Raw genomic sequence first — 25799 nt, 5'->3', positions numbered from 1 at the left:
AAATGAGGAAACATAAACAGAAAAGGCTTCACTCTAGCGAGCTGACAGTGCCGAAGCGGATTGGTCTGCTTTCCCTTGCCTGTGGCAGTTGACAGCACCTCCCAGCCGTGCACGGCCTTCTGCTTGCTAGCACAGACAGGCTGACTGCAGCAAGCTCAGCTCTACTCCAGTCCGTACACTGGCAGAAAAGTGCACTCTGTTTCTGATTTTTTTTGCTTCTTAAGGTGGTCTATTGGCTGGGTTGGGGGTCTCGGGGAGGTTTTTTTTTTTGTTTGTTTTTTTGTTGTTGCTGCTGTTACTTACTTGTATTCCTAATCCTGGATGCAGTTACTGGATTCTGCAGTACAAGTCTTCATGAACAAGCTGCACCGCTTAGAGATTTCACAGCATTCAAAGGTCACAGAACTGCCACTATGGTTAAATGTCTTGTTTAATGGTTGAGGTATGTACAACAAATCTAAAAGAGCCAGCATGATGATTTCTGAACGGGAACTAAAACTGTGAGGGGGAGAAGGAGATAATACTATTATTTACTGGGAATGATTTTTGCTGATGATAGTTACTACAGCAACAAGATTTTGAATTTCCTCCCTTTTTCTCTTTATTCAAAGTGAATGAAAATTCTAACTTATGTTGGTTTAGCTGTGTGATGGCACAAGGAGATTGCAGCAATGATCTGTTACTGTAGTCCTTTCTGATCTGCTGAGGGAAGTGCGAATGCTTTGTGTGTGTGTTTTTCTGATTGCTCTACAGCAGGAGAGGATACCTGGGACTCTGTTGGCTTAGATGAAGGGAGAAGAAAACAAATTCATTTGTATCCTGAGGGTGTTGTGAGTTTGTCTGAAAGTAAGAGCAAATAAAGGAGCTGGAAATAAACAGATCAAGCAGAAGAGATTACCAGCTTCATTTTTAGGATTATATCTACCTTCATCTTTTTTTTTTTACTGATTGCTGTACTTTGAGTTCTTAAGTTTGAAATTAAGAAGTATGTGCTTTGACTTGCGAGCAGATCCTCATTGTGAAGGGAATAAGCTGATAATCTTACATAAATGCCAGTTTTCAGATAGCTTTTGCTACTCATTCTGAGAATAGTGGAAATTAATGGGAAGTTGAAGTCATGCAGCCTGATGCCAGTTTAAGATAGGTTTAATTCATATTTGAACTAGTGATCTGCCTTGAATGAGTATTGCAGCAGCACACTGGCTGGTGTGTGCTGCAGGAAGCGAAAGCAACTGCTAGCGTAAAACTAACATTGCTTTTTAGGAGCAATTCTAACATTTAAGAAGGAGGAGCCACTTGTCAGAGCTTGTATGTGTGTGATTGTAAAAATAATTTCATACGACACAGCCAATGTCCTTTGTTAATCGGATTAAAATACAGGTATGCTCAGTGACTAGCAATCTTCATATTTTCCCAATCTGTGGAGCATGACAGCTCTTTGAGATGTTACTGTAGGCATAAACCCTCTGCAATTTGAAAATCTTTGAGTTTAACTTTGAAATTTATGCCTGATGAAACTATATAGCAAAGAAGAGAATATGAGCACACCTACCTCCTGCAATGCACCTGAAAGGGTTACAAAAATTAACCATACTAGGCTCAAACATGCCTGCTTAAGGACTGCAAAAATATTAGCTCTGAAATGCAGAGGATGTGATATGTGCTGTGAATGGACAATTGCTATTCTGCAGTGCCTAGTTGGAAAACAAGGACTTTGTGTATTGCAAATGCATAACTGCAGCTCCTCCATTTCCTCTGCTGTGTCTTTACTGATGGCTGCAGAAACAAAGAGGCTTGTCACAGATAGACTCTTTAGTGCCACATCTGTTCTGAGGTACTTAAGGACAATTCTTTTCACGTCATACAAAAACCCCAAGTCAAGCTCTGATGGTTGAGCAGTTATTCTGTAATCTCTGTGCCAGTCTGTCCTCCACAGCCCTCCCCAGAATCTTATGGGAGCTGCCAGCTGCTTTAAAAACTAAAAAGCCACTTCTTTAGGCTTAAGTTTAGAAAGATTAATATAGTATTTGTTCAATGATCCATTAGTAAATGTGACCAAGGGAAGCCTGAATCCAGAGTCTGTGAAGAACAATCTTATAGCAATATGAAAATAACCATGTTTCCAGATGGCAGTCTAGAAGACACTGGTTTATACTAGTTTCCTAAAGTTAAATTACTCACTTTTTAGATGAACAGAAGATTGGCTTTCAAGCTTCAAAATCTCTATTTTGTAGCAGCTGCTACTGGTGCTATGAATAGTAAATATGCTAAGTGTACTTCAGGTGTGGAAATGACACTTTTTCTACTTTACTAATAAAAGTTTCTCTGCAATGCTTTCTCTGAACATTCTCCATTCAGCATCGAGAACAAAATACAGTTTAAAGTTGGCCTCTGCAGAGGATAAGAAGCTTCCTAGCATTTGGAGTCACATTATGTCAAAAAGCATACTGCAGAAGTTTCCTATAATATAGTGGCTGCTCTTTCTGAGGTTATTTTAGTAGTGGGGAAAAAAGCTGTCACCACTGAAATGATTCCAGCAGAGTAATGCACTCTATTGAACTTGATTCATTGTACTGCAGATCACTTATAAGTTGTCAAATCTTTAATTCTGTAACCTCATACATAAATCAGCAACTGTTTCCTCCCTTTCCTCCCCATTTAAGAGCTTTTCCCTCCTGAAACCCAGCTCTTGGCTTGCCCTTACCAGATCTCTAGGTAGGTCATCAAAGCAGGCTGATTTTCCAGTGTCTTCATTGCAGTGATGAATTATAATTGAGACATTCAGTCATACACAATTCCTTTTCACTTACCCAGTGGTTCTTCTATCAATACTGAAGCATCTTTTAAGGGCAAATATCCTGAAAATTTGATATTTTATGAAGCATACATGGTTTTTTGTAATTTTTTAGTCTCATAGGGGAAAAAAAAACTTCTCTTGTACTGGTGATTTCCTCTATTTGAGTGGTATGAAGCAGAAATTCCAGCTACTCACAAGACGTTGCTGTCAAAAGACAAAAGCTTGATGCCTCTTCATTTAATCATAAGAAGTGTTTAATACCAAATCTGTCATGTGATCTTGATAAATATATGGCCAAAAGCTCTAGATGCAGTGGGGCTAACAGAAAAGCAAGTCATTTGGGACAGACAGGAAGACATCCCATTCAAATGAGGATACTCAACAACTCCCTGTTCATTTTTTTTTTTTTTTCCATTTTAGTGCTTGAAATTCTTACAGCTCACCATGTGTTTGTTGCAGGGTGAAAGTGAAAAGGCCAGTTGGGGTCTTACCAGCTGCCAGAACAAAATTACGTGTTTTGTAATGAAATGACGGCTCAGTATTCTTCCTCCCAAATCCATACTGCGTGGAAGATGAGTCTCTGTATGTTAGAATTATAGCATTCATTTTTCTTGTTCTTCAGCCAGAAAATAAGCATATTCCTGCAGAGACATCACTGTTTATACTTCCAGTCAAACACTGGCTTTACCATGTAGTGTGAAAATGACACTTTTCAGCCACAAGCTTTGGGATGTGGAACTGATGTTGTTTAGAGTTCATGCCCTGGGGTAACTGGGATGTGCAGACTTTCAGTCTCTGTATCCTAAAGCAGTTCAAAAGTTCTAATGCTTTTTATTTCCCTGACCAATCTGAGGTGTATCCATATAGGCAATGATAGCTGTAAAGCCAGGCACCACAAGGGCCCTTATATGCAATTATATAAAAGGGACTGGTAAACTTCTCACAGTAAGTGGAAAAACAAAGAACATGTCATCTGATAGCACTAGGTATTTATCAAGTCTGAAGCGTTAGCTTTCTGTTCATAGTAGGGAGATAGGCTGTATTTGTTCTATTTAAGCAAATTTATTTAATGTATTGAAATTTAAAATGCAATGTCGATTTCTGAAAGATTAATTAACAAATTAATTCTTCTGTCTTCCAGAAAATTGTTTAGAACTCTTATTAAATCTATTTTTACTACTACTCTTACTGCAGCAACATCTCAAGATTCCTTAGAAAAACAGTATTTAGTCCTTTGAAGTTCTTGTTTCCATTTTCTTTTATCAGTCTCTGTCAGTGTCAGAGGTGTATTGCTGGGGTTCACAGTGCTTAAAACTGCTCTTCTGTTTTAAGGCCTTCAGTATTAAAATAGAAAATTAAGAAATCAGAGCCAGATCAGATAGAAGAGAGGGCACTTCCAGAAGCCAAACTTCAGTAGCAAATTTGTAAGTGAAAATTTTAGTGCAGGGACAGTTCTCAGAAGACAATTAAATGATTTAATTGTAATTTCTCTTATACGCATGTAATAGTGTGGTATCTGCAATGCAACAATGCTGTAATTTCTAGGTACATTTTCACTTGTTCTTAGTAACTGAAAAATCTATAGCTATCATTTCATTATGTAAACAATGTTGAACTATAGAAATTAAAGTAATGGAAGGGCCCTACTGAGTTTGATTTTCTTACTGCTTTCTTCCTCCCAGTGGGCACTGTGAAGATGGATGTGAACTCAGTTTAGCTACTTATTTAAGCCACATAGTCTCATGGTGGTATATGATACGCCTCTGCTAGCTTGCTATCCAGCCAAATAAGATATCCAGGTTGCCTGGATGGATAAACATAGCTGATGATCTCTCCCTCTTAATAGGTGGGGGTAAGCAGTTAGGATTCTCCCAGTCACATAGAGAGACAAATTTGTTATAGTTTATCTAAAAGAGAATTGCATGCAAACACAAAAAGCAAGATTTATTTTTCTTTGAGTAGATTATATTAAAAATAAGAAACAAAATATTTAGCAGAAATTATCTGCAGAGATTTCTTTCTGTAGTTGGTAGGTTTATACTACTTACCCACAAAAATTCCTGGTATGAGAAAACACACCAACTAATCTTCCACTACAGCGTGTGTCAATGTCAGCAGTGTAAGACTTTTTTAAAAGCACAGCACAGAATTTCCAATCAAATTAAATTTAGCTAATTGTCATGGAGGCATAAAAACACTCTTGTGAAGGGATTGCTGCCAGGACCTGTGCACCATTCTCTATGTGGTTGTTCGGAGCAATCTATGACTAACTCATCTGGATGTAGCAAGAAGGTTTTAGAAGGGATGGACATTACCTTACAAGAATAAAGTGGGAGATAAGCATGTTTTTGACTGAATGTACAGCAACTAAGAGATGGCTCTGAGGAATGCACCTTTTTAAGGGTGAAATCGAGAAATGTTATTTGTTCTGAAAGAAAGGTTCTACGTTCTCATGCCCTTCTACCCTTCTTCCCCCATACCCAGCCTTTCTCCCACAGCTCAGTTTTTGCAGTGCTTGTGATGGCTGGCTGAGTTCTGAGGTTTGGCCATTTTACACTCACTAATATGGGGTGGCAATGCTGCAGCACGCTAGTACAAGGGCTTATCCCTTGGAAAGAGAGCTGACAATTCCTAGGTGGTTGCTTCAGAAATGAACACCTATTGACATGAAATGCTTTCATACTTTCCCAGGCACTCAGCTGTCAGCCAAGGGGGATAGATATTTTCCACTTTGCATGTTGTTAGACTATTATAGACTTGGGAGTGCTGCTTAGAGAGTATCAGAGGGCAGCATCTGCTTAATCTTTCTGTAGAGAAGCATCACTTTCCATCAGAAGCCAGTGGTGCAACAGTGAAATGATCTTTACCTATGTATGCAGCTGCACACAGAAATATACTAAATATGGGCAGCATCTGACATTTGGTTTCAGCTCTCACTCTGTTTGCCACTTATGCTTGGCCTTAACCTTTTGAGAAGGTTAAAGAGAAGGACCTGCTGCATATTAGGCCTCTGGGGTGGATAGGGATTGCTCACAGAGAGACCCAGGGAGAGATTAATGTGGATGTAGAACATCTTTGTGGAGGCAGGGACACCTGGCATACTTCTGACTTTGTGCTGATAACCATGTTGAAACAGGCTACTACTGTGATTTGTTTCAAATGCTGGGATATGGCCTGGCTCTGATAGACTTGTTTATAGGCATTTCTGTTTCACACTCTGCTACAGTATCTCACTATTAATAGCAATGTTCAAGTGACATCAAAGCAGCCGTCATAAATTTATTTAGCATATCTCCATTTTAGTCAATATTGCCATTAGAAGACTGTAAGGCAGCCCGGGTAAAACATCATTAGTCATGTTTAAGAAAGAAGAACTTGTATACATCAGCAAAGGAGAGGAGGGAGGTTTTCTTCTTCAAGGACTATGGTGAGATTGTTTTTGCTGTAGTAGAAATGAGGACACAATTATTAATGAGCTCTCTGTCAGTACACTGAAAATGCCCTTACAAAACTAGATGACATAGAAAATAATGTACTTCATAAAGAGAATTATTATACTTGAAGTAGTATATTTTCCAAATCCTATTATTCTGTTGTGTTTTTTGTTTTTCTTTAAACAGAAGAAAGGTCTTCAGTTTTTTCCAGTAAACTAGAGGACCCAGATGGAAAGATAAAATGGGAATGTATTTCTTTATCAAGTAAATTCCTCAGGTGCACAGTTGCTTTGTTTTTGTAGGACTGCTTAGAAAAGTAGAACCACTGAAAGATAAAAAAGAAGACTCAAATTGGATTGGAGAGTGAGAGTGTAAAATGGCATGGTTCCACCAAGATTAATAGGCCTCCATCAATTTATATCTGTGAAAGATCAGACCCACTGAGCACTCAGGATTTACAAGCACTCCTCTTCACTAGCTAGATCAAATATTAGGCTCATTAGCCTTTAGCAGTTCCTGTTTTATACCAGTTTTTTTCACCACTTCCCCACAGTTGAGCTACTGTCAAGCTGCTTTCAGTGGCCCACAGAAATTGTGATGCATTCTTTTCCTCCCATCACCTCTTTTCTCTCTTTTCTCATGCAAAAAAAAAAAAAAATTACCACATTTTATCTGAAGTCACAAAAAGCATATATTTTTGTCATACAGGCAGGGCAGATCTCACTGTGTTCAGTTTAGATGGTGATCTGCTCCAGTGGTACAGCTCTGTAATTAATAAAGAAATGATAAACAGCAGGAAAATTGTTATTTTTCTTAAGAACCAAAATGCATGGCACTGTATCACAAGTTATTTTTTGTGTAGAAGGGCTGTGACATCATGTCTCTTTGAACCATGAAACTATGGCTGTTATAATAATACCACCAAAATACATCTTCTGTAATGATGCGGTAACAAAAACCAGCACAATGTGTGTATCTTGACTGAAGTTCATGCTATGTATCATCAAAGCCCAAACCCACTCCAGTTTTTAAATGAAATCGACACATCTAGAAAGCTGCTGTGCACTATGGCTTGTTTGGAAAGTGTTTTTTGCCTTCTTCCTCAGGCAGAAGTAGCCAATGACCTATGCTTTGCCCTGCTAAGTGGGTAGGGGAAACAAGTTCCCTCTCTGCTTGTGCTCGCTCTCCAGAGTGGATGGCCACAGTAATGTTCCTGGGCACTGGGGGTTCTGGCAGACAATGAGCTGCAGCCCACCGTTTCATGCAGAGACATGGCTTGAAATTAAGGCCTCTGGATTGCAATAGCTGAAGTGACACATGAATCCTGTCCTGAACCAAAATACCTTCTAATTGATATTTTGTCCTAGTAGGCACTTTTTCACTGGCTTTCATTATAGTAAACTGTGGATTATTAGAGAAAAGCATGAATCTCAGCTCTACTGAAGAACTCTGACCTTGCCTACAATATCCAGGGGACGCAGGAGCTTTTAAAAACCAGTTACTTGACATAGGTGCCTATGAGAAGAGGTGATCAAAAACCTTGTTTCAATCATTTGATCTTTTAGAAAAGTCAAGTTATATCTTCTTATTTTATTGAGCCTGCATTAAAAGCTCTAAAGTTCATTGAAGCCTCTATTTTTCTTATCCTTCAGCAATCCTTTTCTCACCTTCCTCCCAGTAGGCCTGGTAGTGCTTATTTTTTTATTTGGAAAATAATTGAAAAATTAGCAGCATGTCATGCTTTATTTATTTAATAACTGGCAAGCTTATTTCTTCATGTAAAGATTTCCTCATAACAATTACCAGTTTTCATCTGTAGAAGAAAATTCCTTTAAAAAGAGGCTTGTGCATGCACCACAGAAGTATTCTTTTTCTTTTCATCCTCCCCCTACATGCAGCCCTTCAGGGCTTCCACAGCAGAGTAAAGGAGTGTGGGATTCTGTTTGCTTTTTATTTTTTGTTTAAACACCATAGCAAGCTTTTGTTTTGTTTTGTTTTTAATCCAATCATGAGAGAAAGGGAGGATTATATTTAAACATGTCAGGTGGCCAGAAGACCTCTCGAGGGGCAGCCTCACATTCATCTAGACCACCAACTACAACTTAGTTCCACCACGTTTGAATTTTTAAATTAGTATTCATGGTTTAGTGTAAAGATACACAAAACATCACTTGGTTAATCCTTTTATTTTTCCCTTCCTGTTATGTTTACTACCAGTGTGAAAAAGCCTGAGATGAATTTTGTTGTTTTCCAAATAATAATAGAAACTACTTTGTATTTCATAAAAGAATAAAGCAGTTAATGTCAATGTGTTTGCCACTGTAATTTTTCATGATAGCTGATGCCAACCAGTTTGCAAATAAATGATTCTTTCTCTAGAAAAGTCTCAAAAGTTCCAGATGTTTAAAATGTAGAAAGCAGTCGGCAGAGAACTCTCAGTGCTTTGTAACTGCCCTTTAATTGTCAGCCACTGACAGTATCTTGACAGTTGACCTTCTTCAACTCCAGTTTTAGGAGAGCTTCAAAAGCCTCTGAGCAACTCGATTTCTAGAGATGTTTTCTGGGTGATCACATACAAAGAGAATTTTTTCCATTTTGACTCTTTTATCCTTATTTTCTGTGAGAACACTCGTCTAAAACTTACCTTTTCAACACACTGATTTATAGATTTTGGCATGGGAACTAATGCTGTTTCTTCTCGTTGCAGACAGAAAATTAGTCAAAACCTGATGTTAACAACTTCTCTATTACCTAAACCATTTTATACTTTATCAACACAAGCAACACAAGAAATTCTAATGCCTTTGAACAAGCCGTGGAGTTATTGTCCATGTTGCAAATTATGGGATAATAAATAATTTATGAAATCACTATTGTAAGTCAGCCTCTGACAGACTGGAATCTGACTTCTAATAGCACTAAATTCTGCAGAGAAGTACCACTTGAGTGCAGCAGAGAGAAAACTTTGTTTTAGCAGATTTACAATAAGTTAACTGTGGATAGCCCTGTAGACATATTTGCTCTACTGCTTCCTATAGGTAGAGATTCAACAGTTTTCCTTCAGATTTGACATATTCCAGATATTTCTGTAGTAGCAACAAATAATCTATCCTGTAGAGACCAGTAGGGTTTTCTGAGGTATGGATGTAAATTTCAGCAATGAGGATATCAGGAGAAGAATAGGTGGAGTCCAACACTAGAAATTTCTGCCAAAAGCAACAGTGGTGGTGTATTTATCTGCTTGTCACTTAAATTGCCTTCATTGCATTTCAGAGTCAAGTACCTGCATATCACAGGGTGATTTAGTCTTTGCATCTTTCCCACAAATCTTAAGCATTCCTCCTGCAGTCCCTCACAGCTGGAACAGAAACTCATTGGAAAATCAGACATGTAAAAGGGATTGGCTTTAGTCTTAGCCAAGGCAGATGAGAAATTCTGTCAACCTAACTTCCTAGTTTGTTTTTTTATTATTTTACTATATTTTTCTTCAGAGAATACAAGACCAAACTCCAGCAAAATTGGCTTATCTCATTACTTAATAATTTCTACATTTTAAACTAAAGAATTTAATTTCTAACTATTTTTCTTAAATGGAAATATATATATATATTTGTTTTTGTTTTTGTTTTTCTTGTCTTCTGATTCTGGACTGCCGCATCTACACTGTCACTTTGATCTCTGAGCAAATTGTTACAGGAAGCTGATGCACCATCATAAATCAGACTATAGGGCATAATGGGAAGCTATTTCCTTGGTTACCATGAAATTTCAGAAACATTTCTGATTAAGATGGTAACAGTGAAAGAGAGAAAGGCAAGTAGAGATGATCTCAGAGACTTAAGATCCCAAATAGGAACATGATACAGTGTTCAGACTTGTACCCTTGTACCAGATGAAATGCTAACCTTGGAAAAATTGTATTGAGCTAAGAGATTATTTAAGGCTATTGCACTATGATGCAAAGCTGTGTGGCAGTACCAATGCAGTACAAAAATATTGCACGTAATATATTAGTAAGATTAGTAAGATTCAGTTATGTAAGATACTGTTTCCCACAAGAAGCTCAGAAAACTTGAGTGTATTGAGTTACTGTTTTTGAAATGGCTTCCTTAACTATATATAAATATCTTTTAAGACTTAGCAATTCCAGTTTTAGTCACTCCCAACTTTAAAACTGTTAAAGCAATTAATTATTATTTAAAAGTAATATTTAGGTCTTCTCTGTGTATGAAAATGCAGAATAACCTAATATTTATATAAGCAGTCTGTTTTAACAACCTTTTATAATGGAAATTTAGCCATTTCATAAAACAAATTGTTTGTTATGGGAAATTACACTCTGTCCTAGGAATGTGGTGGTGTTCTTTATATAAAAATGGAGACAGAAATACCTCAAACATTTGTTTGCTTTATTTTTTTTAATGATAAAAATTAAGGTTTTGCTCCACCTACCATACACACACAGAATATAACGCACTACTCCAGTTTCAGCAGGTGAGGTGGAAATCTTGAGTACCCTGGAGGTTTCCTATAGCAACACAAAGAGCTGTGAGTGATCCCATAGCTCTGCTAGTAGTGCACCTTTCCTCAGAGTCACCTGACCGAGCAAGGCTGCATGGGTGCATGTTACTTCAACAGCAGGAGTCACACTCAGGATTTGTCGTCTCTGTCCCAAGAGCCACTGCTCTGCTTGACTGGGCAGTGGCAGGGTGTGTGCAGATAGTGAGTAAAAGGGTGGAGGAGGAAGAAATGGGAAAGGGTGGATACAGAGAAAGATAGGGAAAAATTGCACTATGTCTTGTTATCTTTTATGTCTGTAATAATGCATCTTCCTCCACCTAATACAGCTTAGCAAACTGCTTATACTGAGTGTACTTCATTTCTCCTCATTTCTATTAAGCCTTAATCTTTTCACCTCCAACATTTATACAGTGGATGCCATGAGAAATAACTAGTCCATTCAACTTCATGGTTATTAGGAGTTTGGGTCCAGCTTCTTAACAGGATTTCTTCACGATGCTTGATTCCACCACTCTGTTGACATAAAGACTATCTCCACTGTCACGATAAGGATTGTTTGTATTGGAGAATTTCTGTAAAACTTCAAAATGAGCTGCTGAGAAACAGGATTATCATATTTCTCTACAATCCCCTTTCTTACTGCAAGGGATAATTCTTTCAATTTTTCAAACAAATCGTCACATGTTTAAAGAATAAGTGAGAGAACAAGTTCTCACTTGAATAGTCCTACTATAAGCTATAGTCCTACCTTTTGTAACAGTAAAGAGTTTTCATCCTTGAGAACTAAGTGTAAAAGAGAAAAAAGAAATCTAAGAACAAGCAGTGATGAGGATCATCATTTATCCCCTCTTGGTCATCCCTCACTTGTTCATGTACAAATATTATGACCCTTAACACATACCTTGAGAATTTATTTTGGCAGCTTTCTTTAATATGTGAAAATCGCTTTGATTATTTAGTTCTTTAACAATATATTTAATCATGTGACTGGTTTTACATGCAGGAGCATCTGAATATTGAGCAAGTTCCACTGTCTTTGTAGGTCTTTACAGTGACAGCTTATGGCACTAGCAATCAATTATATTGCTCAATTATTTTAACACTTTTAGACATTCCATACAGTATTTATTCTGTACTTCTTTTGGAAAACTGAAAGAAAATATTTGTGGATTTGAAATATTTTTACTCCTTTTTAAAAATTTTGTCATAGTACAAGATTTATAATTGCGAATCATTCATGAGTTATTTTATTAAATATAATTTAAAGGGAAAATCAGAGTATCTAACAGAAAGTCACAAAATGAAAGAAGATAAGGGAAGATCAGAATTATGACTTCATGTTCTTCCAGTCAAAACATCATGAAAAAAATGAATAATGCAGGAAACATAATAGATACAAGCTGAATTCCCTTAGCTTTGTCTTAATGTACCATTTATGAAAGTAGCTTGTGTATGTTCCATAAAGAAAGCAGTATGATTTCTAGTATCTTTATTTGGTTTATATTTGAGTCTATAACAAGAAAAATCCTACTCTTTCATTCTATCAAACTGTCCTTTCTGCTTTGTGTATTTTCTCTAAGTTGTGCATTAATACTCTGGTGACTAATGTCTATGCATTTTATTTTATCTCACGGTACAAGTCTTTCTGGGATCTACTCTTTCTTAATTTCTTCTTAATTTCTTCCCCTGGTACCTTGCATTCTGATATAACAAGCTTAATGCTGTGGTTTTGTAGACTTCACCATATCTCCCAACATGTTTGATCACAAATAAATTAGTCCAGTAAAATTGCCTTCCTGTTGCTAGCACATCAGGAAATCAGGCTACACCTCTATTTAGATTCCAGCTTGTTAATGATCCTGAGGATATCAGTACAACTTAAAATAAATTCCCTGGGAAACTGGTCTGCCTTGGTGGCATTTGGTACATGGGAATTCTAGAGTAAGGAATAAACAAAGGTCACCGCATGTTTTACATTGCTCTCAGAAACATGAAACTAGACAGCTAATGTTTGACTACAGGCATTAAGCCTCTAGGCTTCACTGTCTATTCCTTATTTTCCCTGCACTTGTATCACCATTTATACAAACCACGCTGAAATATTACCTGTGCATTATTCTTCTAATATCACCCTTTGTTACAGGAAATCTTGGAAAAAATACATTTTAACACAAAATAATTTTAATGGTAGAAAGCAAACCAAACACTCAAAAAGGTACGTGTAATTTTGCTCTTGGGCTTTTCTAGTCCTTCCTATTCTGAAAACCTTCCCTTCCTTCCCCTTCCCCTTCCCCTTCCCCTTCCCCTTCCCCTTCCCCTTCCCCTTCCCCTTCCCCTTCCCCTTCCCCTTCCCCTTCCCCTTCCCCTTCCCCTTCCCCTTCCCCTTCCCCTTCCCCTTCCCCTTCCCCTTCCCCTTCCCCTTCCCCTTCCCCTTCCCCTTTCCCTTCCTTTTTCTCTCCTCTCCCTCTCCCTCTCCCTCTCCCTCTCCCTCTCCCTCTCCCTCTCCCTCTCCCGCTCCCTCTCCCTCTCCCTCTCCCTTTCCCTCTCCCTCTCCTCTCCCTCTCCTCTCCTCTCCCTCTCCCTCTCCCTCTCCTCTCCCTCTTCTCTCCCTCTCCTCTCCCTCTCCTCTCCCCTTCTTCTCTTCTCATTTTTCTTTAGTAAATCTTCCTCATAAACAGAATTATCCTTTTCAAGAAGCAACAGATGTTCAGAGTAAACACACATGTGTACATATGTTGCTAAAAAAGGAAAGCAACTTAGTTTCGACAATTTCATTTTCATAATGAAATTCTTATTATACATCTGCCCACTTAAGTTTAGTCTACAAACCTGTTCAGCTGTGTCTTCTTCAAAATTTGAAAGTTGTTTGTGAATTAAGTGTGCCATCTGATTTGCCTGCTTTTATACCACTACTTCATGAGAAGTCTCCCTAGCTATGCCACAGGGTTCATGGAACAAGCCTCCAAGTATGCCTGGTGCTGTCAGTGTTCTTTTATAACCACTGCTGGCCAGTTAGTTATATGGTAACTAGCTGTAACTTCAATTCAGGCTCTAGTTACAGGTAATCTTTGTACAAGCTCAATAGGCTTTAAACAGTACTCAGTCCTTCTATTTAATACTCAGATGCAGAGATCAGGGATCACAATCTTCCTTTCTTCTATTTTAAATAAGAAAAAAAAAAACCATTATGTTCCTCTGATTTCACAGTGATGTCTGGAAATGAATTGCTTTCCTAAAATACAAGGATTACTTAAACTTGCATTAAATTATCTGTAAGAAGTGAATATTTAGAGCAAGTAAATTTTAATAAAATACTGTGATTTAAATATATATATATATATTCACATCAATACTTAAATCTTTATGAATGGTTTAGTAACTTACAGCAGAAAGGTAATTTAGAGTGCAAATGGGAAATATTACATGAATGAACTGTGCAGAACATTTGTAGAAACTACTATTTCTAGGCAGAGGTTTAGTACTACAAGAATAAAAAATCACTGATCCATGACATTCTTTTCTAATACAACATTCAGGAAGCCTAAAGCACTGATTTTCAAGTACAAAGTAAGAAAAGCTTACCAAAGTGTTCAGAATATCTTATTACCTCTGGTCTTCTGTATACAGCATAATCATGTCAAATTAGCATTTCCCAAACCTATTCAGGAAGGCTGCTTCTGTTAAATCAAAAACAAATGTCAGATGGCCAGATCATAACTTCTCACAGCTTACAAGAGCAGTCTGCAAGAGTCATCTATTTCAAAGATAGAATGTTTCCCCATAGCATCTGGGTTCTACAGAGAACATTTTTTCTCACTTGCTTCATTATCATTATCTTTTGGGTTAGGTAGTTCATCTTTCTGTGAAGATTTTATTTTATTTTTTAGTATAATGTTCTTCTAAGTAAAGGGTGGACTTGAGAACTAGAGGAAAATTGTATAAATTCCAAGTAATTATCATCTGAAAGCGAATTTGCCACTGGAAATGAGTAAGAGGGAAGCTGTAATGCATCTGCAATATTTGAAAAGGTAAGGATAGTAATTGCACATTTGAAAGTACATGTTCCACAAGATCAGAAATAAATTTTCCTTCACCAAAACTTGCAAGTATGAGATCAAGCTATGGATAGATATTTCAGATGGTTTATATCTTTATATAAATAAGTAATAACTATTTCTGAAAAAACAGATATCTGATTTGAAGTTTTTCTCATCTGGTATGGCTTTTCTCAATAAAAAGTTATTTATTGGGCAACTTAATTCTAATAGTCAGAAATATTTGTCAGATAAAGGAATTCTATATTCATCAATAAAAATCAAATAACAGGAATAATCTTAATTTACACTTAAGTACACCAGTGAGCCTCACTATTGTGACAAAATGTTCTATTTGTTTATACCATTGCTTGAAACATAATCTAATTTTTTTTTTTAAGGATATGATAACACAGTCTGGCTTTCCTTTAAAATGCAAAACTAAGCCCAGACCTGCATGAATGACAAAGGAATCCTTTTTATTATTCAACCTTTTATCCTATGATTTTGTTTCCTATATATTTACTTGTGTCACAGTTATATGTGAGGGCTTCCCTCTGAAACTTCCATTGTGCTACCTGCTGTGTGATAAGATGTCATGCAAACAGAGAAAGACACAGTTGTGTCATTTTACACTGAGTATATCAAACTAAATAGGAGAAGCAATGTGAGCATACAAAAATAAGATCATATATTTGTGCTGGGTAACTGCTGCATTGCTCCATCTTTATATGTTCAAATGAGATGACCTCAAACTTTTTCAGATGTAACAAATTTATAATTGATAAATAATGTAACCTTTATGCTTACTTCATAGCAAAAATATTAGTGAAATTTCCTCTTTCTGAGGTATTTAAAATTTACCTTCGTTATAAGTTATTTTTTTTGTGCGTGCTTGCTTGCTTAGATGAAATCATGAGCCTATATTTGAATCAAAAATCAAACGATTCAATTTCACAATAACTATGTGGGCCTTCTTACCTGAGAGACTGTAACAGAATCACAGAATTGTAGGGGTTGGAAGGGACCTCTAGAGATCACCTAGTCCAACCCCCTGCCAAAGCAGCTCCCTAGCCCAGGTTGCACAGGTAGGCATCCAGGTGGGTCTTGAATGTCTCCAGAGAAGGAGACTCCACCCCCTCTCTGTGCAGCTGTGCCACTGCTCCGTCACTACAGTCTGAAGAAGTTCTCATGCACATTTGTGCGGAACTTCCGATGCATCAGTTTGTGGCCATTTCCCCTTGTCCTGTCACCACACACTGCTGAGAAGAGTCCAGCCTTGTCCCTTTGCCTCTCACATTTTAGATATTTATAGATGTGGAAATGACTTTACTGAGATCACTGAAAGTTAATAGCTTATTAGCAATCCATGCTGCAAGGCCATATCTTCACTGCATTGAGTTCTGGGCTTCCAAGCATAAGACATGAAGTTACTGAAGTAAGACAAGTGAAGAGCTGCAAGGGTGATTAAGGATTGTGAAGATCTGTCATATGGGGAGAGTCTGAAAGAGATCAGGCTGCTATTCATGCTGGAAAACAGAAGGCTAAGTGGAGATTTTATCGTTGTTTATAAACAGATGATGGGAGAGTGTTTGGAAGACAGAGACAGGCTGAACTTGATGATCTCCAGAGGTTGCTTCCAACCTCAGCCATGCTGAGACTCTTAGCAGTGGACATGGCTATGAGAAGATTAGTAGAATGCAAACCCTCACAGTCAGGATAGGATTGTCAGCACATATTATTTGTGAACATATAAATGACAATAACATAATTTAGGGAGAGGACAGAAGAAACATCCCTCTGTTAACAGATTTTCTGTAACAGGGAGTGTTAAGTTAACAAATTACTTCAAGACACTGTAGAATTTCAAAAAATCACAGAATGGCTGAGATTGGATGGGACACCTGGAAACCATCTGGTCCAACGCCCCTGCTTAGGCAGGGCCACCTAGAGCAAGTTGCCCAGGTCCATGTCCAGGCAGCTTTTGAATATCTCCAAGGAGGAGATGTCACAACATAGCTGGGCAATCTGTTCCAGTCCTTGGTCACTCTTAACTTAGTAAAGTGCTTCCTGGTGTTCTGGTGGAGCCTCCTGTATTCCACATTTTGTCCATTATCTCTTGTTCTTTTTCTGGACACCACTGAAAAGAGCCTAGCTATGCCGTCTTTAAACTTGCCCTTGCTCTTTAGCAGAGCAACACAGATAATTTAAACTTTGCTTTCAGTATGCTTCAGAATATTTTGAGAATATTCTGCCATGGTTGTTGCTGCTTTTATTAGTTGGATCACATTCTGTTCCAGTGTATTTTATCTTTTAATTCAAATTCACTATGGTACCCTTTTACTAGCGGGTATTCGAGGTTGTCTGCACTTTGATATTTTTCTGGCACATCCATTAGTGTATTATTAGTGTTCAAAAGGAATATATAGTAAATGTTTCAAATCTGATATATGCTTTCATTCAGTATTTATGCTTTCAGAAGATAAACAGAAATTCCACTTCTGATAATGTGCTAAATAATTTCTGCTACAGTTATTTTGAGGGCCTGGTTCTGTTTATGTATGCATGCATGTGTGTACATGCCCAGACATTAGTACTTGTGTTTCTTCCAAAGGCAGTGAAATCCAAAGGGAAGTCCCATTGTAACTTACACATTATTTACTTTCACAACTTCATTTTTTTAAAATGTCTGCTACATGTATTTGATAGACTTATTCTAAAAGGGAAATATTTCTGAGCCCACTAATTAGTAGCTTATATTAGAGAGACAGAGCTGCATGGAAGAAGGATAGAGAAGCATCAGCTATATCTGTTCTGCTTTAATTGACTACTGCTACAAATTTTCTTAACTAATAATGAATGATAACTTATAATTCAGAGATGGCATACATGCAAATTTCTAGAACATTTGAAAAAAAAATACAGTTTTAAATTTTCTACAAGTGAGGCAAAAATCCTAAATAATTTTCAGTTTAGAAACAGTGCTGGAAAACACAGTATGTTGAATCATTCAGATAGCTAAAGAAGAAAGCTTTCTTTTCTTAGGTAGTAAAATTATACATTTGTAGATGATAAGCAACATGTAATTCTGTGAAACTGACCTCACACATCACATTCCAGGTCCCTTGTTACTGTTAGCTTTAATTAATATTTTAATTGAAGTGTACCAAATTAATGTAATGAGCTCAGTAATGTATCTTCTATGAATGACAAAGCCAGAATTTCACAATAACCCATGAGGAGCTTGCACAATAATAGGAAACAAAAATCCCCAAAATCAATGAAATCTTCTGACATGTAGGAGTTAAAGACCTGTTTGATAAACACAATTGTCTTGATCATCTTGATCTCTGGAAAAGTTTATTTTGCACTCTGCTAAAGTGAATCTCTGCCTCTATTATCACAGTGTCTGTCTAGGATTTGTTGTATTTATAAGATAAATTCATTTTTTTACTTAGCATAATTTTTGTAAGTTCTTTTCTTTTACTATGCCTTTTCTACCATTAGGAATCTCTTCATTTGGCTTCAGGGGGAGTAATCAGCAAATAATCTTTGTACCAGTGTAAAAACTTAAGGATCTGAGTGCAGCATTACAAATAGTCCTGTGGAAGTGGTCAAAATTAAGTATTCTGTTACTTCCTCACTGTAGCAAAGTCATTTTTGGTAACTATGAGCTGAAAATATACCTACATGATGCATCTGAGGGAAATAACATACCTAGGAGATTAACTGACTGTTTAACTTACTTCCTAAACTTCATTACAAGATGTAGATTAATTGCTCTGGTCATTGCTTGGACACCTGCTGGCAATAATTAACTTCAATTTTAAGGAACACATTTGTCTGTAACACTGTTAGGGGCTGTAGCCAATGAGAAGCTGTAAATGTGTTTTTTTCTGTTTAGCAATCAAAGTTGGTTCCGCATAGAGTTTACTGAAAATGAGTGGGTATGTTTTGATTTTTATGTTGTCTTTATGTATGTTTTCTGCTGAAATTTTCATTTAACACAGGCGTGCTCTGGAACCTTGCTGTGTTAACATCAGCTACAGTCTAAATTTTACTATGAGATTATGTGGCTTGCTTACATTTTTCTGTATGAATTCTTACACTGTGCTTTTAGCAATAGATACTTATACCTTCCAACAGTAATAATATATTCTAGTTACAAAATAATTTGTAAATCATAGGGCTGTGTTGTTAGTACAAGGTTTAGTATAAATACGTTTTTCTGACATAGTCAGTTACAGCTTCTGTTAGTTGTTTCAGTTTGACAAACTTATATGTGTTGATCAACTATCTCTTAGTACACTCGCGTGACAAGTTTATTTTCCTTAATTTTCTGATGCTAGCATTTATTGTTGTAATAACATGATATCAATAGACCTGCAGAAATACTAGGGTAAGCTGGGAAAACAGAATTTAGTGAACATACAACGTCAGAGTTGATGCTGATAGTCCTAGATCTATTAGTTCTTAATGAGTCAAACTACAATAATAGTCATAAAAAGCTTTTAAGTCCGACGTGTCATACTTTATGGACTAATAGCTGCTCCTGTCATATTGAAGGGTTTTTAATTACACTATACTTGTAAACTCTTATGTAACTCTTGGTTATTTCACTGGCCTACAGAAATCTGCTGTTGTGAACATACAGTGTAGTTATCTCTCCCCTTGGTTGGCAGATGCAGAAGAATATTGTAATGCCATAAAGTAAACAAAATCATGCCATATTAATAATGCTTATTTTATAATTTTTTTATGTTAAGTATTTAAAGTGCATTGTACTATGAAAGATTTTTATTCTTTAGGGTGAATTTCTTATTCTCAGCTGCGACATTCTATGTAATTTAAGGGTAGATTGAAAATGGAATTAAATACAAGGGAAGCCTCCCTTCAACATCAGTAAACTTTGAATTAAGCTTCGCTCTGCTGAGCATTTATCACAGATTCGTGATAGCAAAACAGTGCCTGCTCAGTGTTTATATTGCTTATTACTAATAATTGTCATTTGTAAATGGCATGTAAATATTGTCATTTACCATATTTGCACAAACTAGCAATAACATTTTATGTTGGGCACACCCATTTCATTTGCCGTGTGACTATGTTTACACTGACTGTTGCCACATAACATTTTATATTTCCTTGTAAGAAGTATAAAGAGTGCGTATGCAACAAAGAATGGTTCATCTACTTTTTCTTTGAGCCCTTAAGGTCTTACTGGCTTTGTTTTACGTTCTATCTTCTGACACATCTCGCTACCATTGTTTATTTGGTGTAAGACTTACAGAGGGCAGAAGGAAGGATCTCTGCTGCTGTATCCTAAGTGTTTGGTAGTGTTTGAAGCTCTGAGTGTATGTTTATATGTTTTGCTCAGAGTCAGAACAAAAACTTCATCTGTTAGGAATTCGTGGTCTCTCATTTACTGCAGTTAAGTATTTCAGTCTCTCCTATTTCTGTGATTCTCTGTGCTTCAGAGTTCTTTAAGAATATACATACTTTGTATACTTACCAGCTGATTAAGGCCAGTGACGAGGGTAGTATCCTGATGTATGCCCAGACATATTCAACTGTAAGCTGCAATTACTGTAGGTTCTTGTTTATAATAAGTATTTCTACATGGGAACTAGAACATGTTGGCTGTCTAAGGCTCTGATTTCACCTCTTTTCAGATTATACAAAAGTATTCTCCCAAATTCTTAGTGAGGCTTAAATCTTCATTATTATTATTATTATTATTATATTTTTTGTTTGTTTTGTTTCTTTTTTTTTAATATACATTGTGATGATAACATCTTTTTTCCAGGGCAAGCAAAATTGTCTTCCTGGTTTTCGTTTTGAAACTTCTATTTCCTCTCCCTGTTGTTGGTACATACGTATTCAGTTCTAGTTCATTAAACATAGCCTGTATCTTCCTGAGACAGGTTCAGTTCCAGAGTAGGCAGATCAGCTGATCAGTGGTGTAACATCACTTGTAAAATCTGAATCAAAGCTGAATCTTTCCAATGTTCAAACGGTACAAACTTCAGAGCTGAGAAATACCACACTCCTTAAATTTGAATATACTCTATTATGGTCTTGGGACTTAAATTTTCAAATTATTAGTTTTATGAAGATCTTCATGTGTTAAAAAGCCAATTCCCTTTGATTTTAACTCTGGAAGAAAATACAAATTTCTTAAATGAGAGCCATTATTTAAGTTTGGTCCCTGAGAGAGCAGTGAGCAAAACTACATAACCAATTTCTAAAAACGTGCTTAAGGCACTTGTAAAGCTAATATGTATCTCATTTTGAAATCTCTGTTGATGCCTATTTGCTTCATCATGAACCAAATACAAATCTGTCCCTATGTTATTCTGTGTAATCCAGATCTCTATGGAAGAAGCAAGGACAGAATCCTGGACTTAGGTACTGGTTAATCTACAATGCAGTTTTTTGTGTGATAAATCAGACAGGAGATAGTGAAGTTAGACTTTTCTCAAAAAAAGTATTCACAGGAGAGTGCGGATTCTTTCACTTAAATGTGATATTGTACTCTTAACAGAGAAAGAAAGATGGATTAGCACAATTTTTAAAGAAACAAACTTAATATTGAGATTTCCTTTCTGCTGTGGAATCAAAAAAACCCATCACTCCAGAAAACAACAGAAGTCATTTTCCAAAGGCTTGAAAGATAAATATGTTCCTATCAGGATCAAAAAAAGGAAGGGAGCTTCAGAATTCCACAAGGAGAACCTGAAAGTGGACACCTTCAGCTCATAATTCTCGTTTTACTAGCTGTAGCTCACAAAGCAACAGCTGCATCTACATTGCAAAATGCCTCCCACACATACATACACACACTGTTTGCACACAATACTTATTTTTTTTCTCTTTAATGTGTGGGAATAAATTAGAATCTAAGATCTTATTTTGGAGAAAGAGTGTCTGCTTAGCTTAAAGGGGTAAAGATGATTCAGCTCCTGTAATTTGATCATGCAAGTCACAAATGGAAGAGGGATTCCTTCAAAAAGAACCATTCCAGCAAATCCAGGTAGAGTTTGACAGAAATCATGGGGTCTACGCGATTTTCTTCATATGATTATTTTCATATGTTGCCCAGTGATATCCATTAAGTAGAAAAGAGACTGCATAATCATTACTGAACAGTGAGTACAGATTCTTGTATAGTATCATAAACAAATTTTACACAAAGAAAAGCAGAACCTGAAAATATTTGGAATGGAGTTTTGTTGTGAACTCAGAAATGTTTGTTGTCTTTGCAGTCTGAAGAGTTGGTCTAGAGATTTCTCAAATAAATAGGTTTTTCTAATAGTACCTGTCTCTGTAATCTGGAAACACATTGAAAATGCATGCTGACATTTTCTCATCGAAGTCATTAGTGAAATATTTTTTCCATGAATGACTCCAGTCTAATTCAGTTTTACTTAATAAGCTCACTGCTTCTATCTAAGTGTGTAATGACTCTAGAGGATGATTGGATTTTTTACTCTTTCTACCTGTGGTACCCATTACTGCAGTAGAGCTAGAAATCTAGCATCATAGAATCATCTCCCTCACTCTAATGTATTTTTCTTTCGATTGAAGAAAGTGTTCTTTTCCCCAACTCTGATCTTTGTTTTCTTTACAATTTTTTGTTGTAGCTATGGGACAAAGTATACAAAATCTGCAGTGCCTGTTGAATGAGCTCCGTTAATAACATTTTATGAAAACAGTTTCAGTGCTAGTGGGATTCTCCCTAAATATCTTCCTGCATAATATTTCTGAAGAAATAAAAAAGCCCTTTGAAAGCAGGAGCAGGCAATGCTTCCTCAGATGGCAGGAAAAACATTTCCTTCTTGATTTTATTAATACTGTACAGCTGTTTTAAGTAGCCTCTAAACAATGTCCATTGTGGATTTAGGAGGAGTACAGCTTTATGAACTCCACCAGTTCAAAGCAGCAGATCAGAGAAGGTTGCTATTGATTTGCAGGGTCCTGGCAAGCATAAATGATTCATGTTCAGTGGTATTTGTTCCACTGTAGACTGAGCAAACAGAATGAAATGTACACTTTTTAAAAGGTATAAATTAATTCTTCTGGCAGTCCACTATGTCAATCAATGTGACTGGAAACCTTAAATATACATTAAAGGTACTTTACTCTTATCTGTTGAAGGAAATGTCACTTTCATCATGTGCGTCAGACTGAAGAGGCAGGGTACTTAGGACAAAGGAATGAAAAGTCAGGTACTGCACTTTAAAGCACGTCTCTAAATGACAGAAAGAATCTGAGTAATGAGGTACACTTAGCTCTGTTGAAATAAGAAAAGTTTCTGCTCTTTTAGGGGAAAGGAGTAAAACAGAACAAGATGGCCTAATCTAGGAACACATGCATTATTCATTGTTCTACTGGGGACAAAGGCATCTTTTCCTTTAGAAATCAACCAGAGAACTGGGAACAAATTCCTCTGCAAAGGACCTGATTTACATTACACCGTATTCTTAATCAGAAGGCAAATGTAACTGGAAGTGGTGCTGGAGGATTTTTCATCACAATCATAAAATATCCTCAGTTTGAAGGGTTCCCCAAGGATAACCATGTCAAACCCTTGCCTCTACTCAAGACCACCCAAAATCCAATTTTGTATCTCTCTCGTTTAGAAATAATCTGTGATTGAATAAGGCAGTGAAGATTTAACAATACAAGTGAATTGGTGGCTGAAATGTTGACTTCCTGTAGCATACTGAAGTTTTGTACTCATATTTGGATCTGGAATAGCACTGATTGAATTACAAGATGATTTTCTAGTGATGATGAAAAATGAGTCTAATTTCCTAAACTATTTTGACAGAAATTCTAAATTCATACAATAATGACCCTTTCTGTGTTGGAGAATGAGTTTCTTCTTTCCAAGATGCCCCTAGATTCATACAATAATTTCTTCTGTGAGGAGCATTAATATGTAAAGTTATTTAATGTCCACCTTGTCATACTTTCTGTTCAGCATGTACTGAGGTTGTGAAGGGCACTGTTTGAAAATGTGATGTGTGAGCAATACTCAGCACTGTATTTATCCAATTTGTATCTTGACTGTTTAGCCTAGTGCTTAAGGTCCTCACAAAAACTTGTTGACTGAAGCACAGCTCATGGAGATTGAAGTGATGTCAGTGCAGGATATGAAGGAAAGAATCAGCTCCCAGAATGAAGCTAAGGTTTTCTGACTCAGTCAGTGCATTTGTTACTAATATGTCCACAAAACAGGGATATTGAGTCCGTGCTTACTGAAATGGATTGAAAGTAATCTTTTGCCACCTGTGAAAGAACAGGTATTTATAACTGCCTCTCTTGATACATTGATCTGATCCCTATGACTGATACTTTGTCACCTCAAGGCTGCGCTCTAACGCCTATTTAAACAGTTAATGAATTGTTCAAGCAATGACCATGGCAGGAGATTTTGTGGCTGATGTGTGCTCTCTCTTGGCATCCCAGTCTGTTCTGATTTTTATTTGGATTCTGTTTTAAACTTCTGAATTCTGTCTTGAATTTTGACCACTTTGTGATGTTGTTGCTTGAAAACTGCTTCTGTTTCTTTGTAGCTTTGTCAGAGTCTCCAAGACTCTTGCTCCCAAACAGGTAATTTTCTAAAATTGAGTAGCTAAATCATCCTGGGATTCAGTATACAATGAGACAAATATTTCCTGAAGGTTGCTTCAGACATGGAGCTGTAATTGAAATAGAATTCAGAGATTTCAGGAGTCTTTTGTTTTCTGATGCAAAACTTTTTGTCAGAAATACATAGAATTATGAGTCAATCTTCAATTTAATCTATTTAACACAACTAATTATCTGTTTGGGACATCTGGAGATGTTGCTTACTAGCAACACTACTTGTATATACAGTAAAAGTGAAATGTTGTTGTTCAGTTACTTTTTATTTTATAAGGAGGAAAATGATCACAGAAGAATAAGTCCAGTTGGAGTACATTAAAAAGAAAGACAAAAAATTACAGAACAGCTAGCAGAATAAAGCAGGTAATACATCCACTAATTTTTTTCTTAAAGAGAAAAATTTTATATTAGCTGAGCAAAAATGGTCATATATAATGTGACCTATGATTATTAGTTAATGGATTTTAACTAGTCTACAAACTATGAAAATCCTGGCCTTAGTTTTTATTTTACAGATTCTTAAGGAAACACAATGTGATTTAGGTTTCAGCTGGTCAAATTTCCAGAGAAATGATGGGAGTTCTCTTAATTCGAATTCTCTACTGACAGCTAGCTTTTCTTTTGCTTCTTTTCATTCTAAATTCATAAAGAATTTATGACAACTCTGCAGCAGCCTCAAATTTGTGCACATTCTTGGTTTCCAGTTTCTGTGTCAAATACAAACCTTGTCTGCTTGTTACAGTCAGCATATGCTCTTGTGCCTGCATCAGTTCTTTTCTATTATAAAAGTATCCTCAGTATTTTCTTCCTTCTCATCCTCTTCTGCATTCTACATTCTGTACTCTGCATCAGAAAGATGACATTGTCTTATTACACTGCAAAATACATGAACAATGTTGTATGTTTGAAGCAGAATGTGGGGCATTTTTCATTGCTACTTTTGCAGGTTTCACCATTTCTGGTATCAGCTGAAAGTTCCTAAAGGTAGTCTTATGGCAGGCTTCCTCTGAACCCTGAGTAGTGCTAGGATTTGTTCCAGGAAAATATTTAGTTTCCACATCCAGGTGCACTTCAGTGTTGGTTACATTTAAGTTGATGACAGGGATGGTTGACAATTACTCAGATCAATTTTTGTGCAACCAAAAAGAAATGGCTTTGAGATTTGTACTTGTTGATAATTTCACCATCTCTTCTGAGAACATGTATTTCAGAAACATCAGTAATATAAATGAAGCAAAGACTAGAGCAGAGAATGTACTTACAGAGTTGGTTGCACCTTTTCACACTGGTCTTAGTGATTAATGCATTTCTCTCAAGAGACTCACAAATAGGCCATATTTTTCCTGCCTTCCATTCTGT

General features: G+C 36.6%; 1 protein-coding gene across 1 annotated transcript in view; it reads left to right on the top strand.

Annotated features, from left to right (window-relative positions):
* The first annotated feature begins 224 nt into the window (after window positions 1-224).
* Window positions 225-25799, top strand: part of PDE7B (phosphodiesterase 7B) — a 164433-nt gene continuing 138858 nt past the window's right edge. The window contains exons 1-2 of the mRNA XM_065733542.1: window positions 225-258; window positions 328-442. Coding sequence (XP_065589614.1) covers window positions 422-442 — 21 coding nt within the window. The 5' untranslated portion in view covers window positions 225-258; window positions 328-421. The remainder of the gene's footprint in view (window positions 259-327; window positions 443-25799) is intronic.

The sequence above is a fragment of the Cyrtonyx montezumae genome, unplaced genomic scaffold (genome assembly GCF_038088225.1).
Source record: "Cyrtonyx montezumae isolate F1298 unplaced genomic scaffold, pur_monq_1.0 scaffold_0, whole genome shotgun sequence".
Classification (NCBI taxonomy): domain Eukaryota; kingdom Metazoa; phylum Chordata; class Aves; order Galliformes; family Odontophoridae; genus Cyrtonyx; species Cyrtonyx montezumae.
The sequence above is the reverse complement of the archived record's forward strand: the minus strand, read 5'-3'. Positions and strand labels throughout refer to the sequence as shown.